At 52.6% G+C, this 4,129-nt stretch overlaps 1 protein-coding gene across 1 annotated transcript in view; it reads right to left on the bottom strand.

The window, feature by feature from the left end:
- TMEM128 (transmembrane protein 128) overlaps positions 1-2,157 on the bottom strand; it is a 6,037-nt gene extending 3,880 nt beyond the window's left edge. Inside the window, exons 1-2 of the mRNA XM_045289485.1 lie at positions 2,134-2,157; positions 1,202-1,380 (exon numbers count right to left, since the gene is read on the bottom strand). Of these exons, the coding sequence (XP_045145420.1) occupies positions 1,202-1,380; positions 2,134-2,157 (203 nt within the window). The remainder of the gene's footprint in view (positions 1-1,201; positions 1,381-2,133) is intronic.
- Between the last annotated feature and the right edge of the window lie 1,972 nt (positions 2,158-4,129).

Genomic DNA, 4,129 nt, shown 5'->3' with positions numbered 1-4,129 from the left:
TCTGGCTAGACCAGAGGATGGACACTGGTACAGATAGGAACTGGAAATACAGGGAATCCAGGGCGGATGATCCCTTCAGGACCAGTGGTGTGACTGGCGATACTGGGAGTATAGAGGGAGAATGGGTTGGAAAGAGAGAACCGATTACAAGGATCTATATGTGACCTCCTCCCTGGGGGATGGACAACAGAAAAGTGGGTGAAGGCTGATGTCGGACAAGGCAGGATATGACAAAATAAACAATTTATAAATTATCAAGGGCTCATGAGGGAGGGGGGAGTGGGGAGGGAGGGGGAAAATGAGGACCTGATGCCAGGGGCTTAAGCGGAGAGCAAATATTTTGAGAATGACAAAGGCAATGAATGTACAAATGTGCTTTACACAATTGATGTGTGTGTGGATTGTGATAAAAGTCGTATGAGTCCCTAATAAAACGATTAAAAAAAAAAAAAAAAAAGGTGGCGTTCTGGATCTCTCTCTCACGGCCAAGGCCAGCCGGACGCCAGCCCAGGTCCCTCCACCAGCTCCGTAGGCAGGGGGCAGGACATGAGACAGTGAGTCAGGACGCCGTCTCAAGGGTGGGGCTGAGGGGCAACACCGAGTCTACCCTGAGCTGCCCCAAGAACAAGCGCAGCCGCTGGGGAAGACACGCAGGCAGAAGGTCCCTTTGCAGCGAGGACGGTGAGACTGCAGCTCCTTCACGCTGAGCGCACCCTCAGCAAAGAGAACAGCAGCGCAGCGGCCAACGCGGCCTTCCGTCCGCAGCAGACTGCCATGGCAGGTACCGTGGCTCTCTGAGAACACACGGAGACGCTGTCCTCAGCCTCCACCGTCACCGCACTCACTCCTCCCCACCACACCAGCCCTCTGTCTTCAGAAACCAGAGGGTCTCCACACCACACACCCCCCCCTCCACACCAGACCAGGCCCTTCCAAACGTCCTGGCCTTCCCCCACGGGTGACACATCTGTGGCCCCGGCACGATGCACTGACGACCCCCAGCCTCATCCACCGTGCTCTCAGTGCCCAGAGCGCGCTCCCCGGCACTGACCCTGGTCACAGCAGCTTCTCCAACACGGAGCCTGCAGACGGGAGGGGCTCGCTGGCTACGGCTGGGGAGGGTTCCACTGAGAGGACAGGGCACGAAAGAGCAGCCAGCGGCGTTGGCCTGGAGGCGCGGTGACGTGTCTGACGTGCTCACCTACTCGTGTGGAGGTTCTCTCTCACGGTTCTGAAGAAGTCAGCATAATAGGTCGCAGCAATGGACGCCAGAATCCAGAATCCAGAATGGATATTAAGTCTGGGAAGAGGTTTGTCCTTCGTCTCAACAGCTACGGAAGTTTCTGGAAAGAAAGAAGATTTTTGTTTTTCGATTATTTTCTAGCGCTTCCTAATGGCTGCATGCCCTCCCATCCCATCAGTGATTTCTCCTGCAACACCATCAGGAAAGACTGACATCTTCAGAAATCATCAACAGGAGCCTGGTATAGTGGAGTCCTGATGGCGTAGTAAGTTGAACATTAGGCTGCTGACCGCAAGGTCAGCAGTTCTAAACCACCTGCTGCTGTGAGGGAGAAAGATGAGGCTTTCTACTCCTGTGAAGAGTGAACAGTGTCAGCATCCCACAGGGGCAGTTCTCCCCTGTCCTAGAAGATCGCTATGAGTCAGCATTGACTTGATGGCCGTGGGGGAGAGAACAAGAAGGCCCCTTTGGGGAGGGGGGCACAAACACCTTGCACCCCACTACTAACCAGAACCTTGGCAGTTACACTGCACCCCACCCACCGCCCTCTGCCATTGATCTCATTCCAACTCACAGGGACCCTACAGGACAGGGCAAACTGCTCCTGAGCGTTCCCAAGGTTGAAGATCTTTATGGGAGCAGCCAGCCTCACCTTCCTCCCTTGGAGTGGCTGCTGGATTGGAACCACCGACCTGCCGCTAACAGACCAGCCCATAACCCACTGTGCCGATGGGCTTCTTTACACCCACCCAGTGGCCATAAAATCTGCTCAATGGTCAAACTACTGCCTCCAACTACACTTTCCAACAATGGACGCATCCACAGTGATGCAGGAGTGCCATCGCCTGGCAGTGCAGACTTTTCAATGTCATGGTTCACATGTCCTCTACGGAGAGAAGGTCGAAGGCTGTCATCGGGTCGAGTCTGACGTATGACACCCCCCCACCTCCCACCCCACCCCACCACTACCACCACCCACCCCCCTTGTGACAGCTTGGAACGGTCCATCAGGTTTCCTGGGCTGTCAGCTGTGTGGTAGCCAATGGCCAGGCCTGCTCTCCTGCGGAGCCAGAGCAGCTGACAGATGTGGGCAGATGTGCACCACAGTGCTTATGGTTAATGGCCAAGCACTTAACCACTTTGGGCTCCTTAAGGAGGTCCTTTTAAAAAAAAAAAAAGCAAAGAAAAAAAAATAGGTCCTTAACACCAAAAAGCAACACCCCAACCACCCACCCCCACTGTCAAGTTCATTCTGGCTAATAGTAACCTTCCAAGGCAGAGCGGAACTGCCCCCATAGGGTTCCTGAGGCCTTAAATCATTCTGGAAGCAGAAGGTTCGAACTGCTGACCTTGCAGTTAGCAGCTCAACCTGTAGTGGGCAAGGGACCCAAAGAAAGCCATTGGGCTTGTAAATTAAGTAAGAAAGAAAAACACACAAACGCAAAAGGCAAAGTTATCAGAGCACAAAAGAGGTTCCCAGTCTCTGAAAAGTGATTCTTGTCACCATTTCCAGCAGCATTAGAACCAGCAGGAAAGGGGGAAGGGCACACAGGCCAGCGAGTCCACTTGGGCCACCAGAGCTCCAGGTGGAAAGAACGAGTCAGCTGAGGGAAAGCTCTCCTGCTGACTCTGGCTCGCTCGCTCTCAGCTGATGTAAGACCCACTGGCCCACACCTGAGGTTCTAGGCCCTTAACTGCATGTCAGAGTCCCTGGGGAATGGGGGTGGGGAGTCAACAATACCAGGGAGGCCCTCAATGTAAACCCCTGCCATGTCTAGCTATATTGGGTTTTGGTTATTGTGAAAAGGGCATCCATTCAGCTGGTTTACCTGCTAGAAATCAAGGGTCTAACATGAAATTCTCTCACCCTGAACTCACACTTCCCCAGCCCAGAAGCAACCACGAAGGCTCATTTCTACACAGGTCTTCCAGAAGTAGACTATGCATCTACAGGCAAACATACAGCCCAGGTCAGGTTTTCCATCCAAATGCAAGTATTACATACGCAGCTCTGCGCCTCCCTTGATAATCTTCCACCGTAGTACAAAAAACCCCCTAGCCCTCTGTCCCACAAAGGAATACATCCAAATTTATTGAGCCAGCTCTCTCTGCTGACGGGCAACTAAGAGAGTCCCAGTCCTTTGTGAAAAAAAGACGGTAAAAGAATGGATGCGTTTGAATTGTGAGGCTGGAGGAGAATATTGAAAGTACCATGAACTGCCAAAAGGACAAACCGATCTATCTTGCAGGAAGTAAGACCAGAGACAAGGATGGTGAGACTTCATCTTACATACTTTGGACATATTGTCAGGAGAGACCAATCCCCGGAGGGCACCATGCTTGGGAAAGTGGAGGGGCAGCAAAAAAAAAAGGAAGACCCTCAAGGAGATGGATTGACATCATGGCTCCAACAATGGGCTCAGCCATCGGAACAATTGTGAGGATGGTGCAGGACCATGGAGCGTTTCATTCTGCTGTACATACGGTTGCTATGGGTCGGAGACAAACCCGTCGCATCTAACAAGTCGCTTGCTGCTACAAGTAATGACAAGGTGAAACATTTTACATGCACATCTCCGGATGCCCGTACAAGTATGCCAGCTCTGAGAAGAGGGGGTGGGTATGTGTCATCTTAATGGATGCTTCCAAACAGATCCATCCGAGTACAGGCAGAAGTCAGGATGGCCTGACTTGATCTCCCGGACTTTGGACATGTCACAGGAGAGACCAGTCCCTAGAGAAGGGCATCATGTGTGGGAAAGTGGAAGGGCGGCACAAAGGAGGAATGCCCTCAAGGAGATGCGCTGACATGTTGGCTGCAACCATGGGCTCGGGCACAAGGGCAATGGTGAGGATGGCGCAGGACCGGGCAGTTTTTATCTATGA

This window comes from Echinops telfairi, unplaced genomic scaffold (genome assembly GCF_000313985.2).
Source record: "Echinops telfairi isolate 266 unplaced genomic scaffold, ASM31398v2 ScPeMD7_28;HRSCAF=97, whole genome shotgun sequence".
Classification (NCBI taxonomy): Eukaryota; Metazoa; Chordata; class Mammalia; order Afrosoricida; family Tenrecidae; genus Echinops; species Echinops telfairi.
Note: the sequence above shows the minus strand (reverse complement) of the source record. Positions and strands in the feature narration are given on the sequence as shown.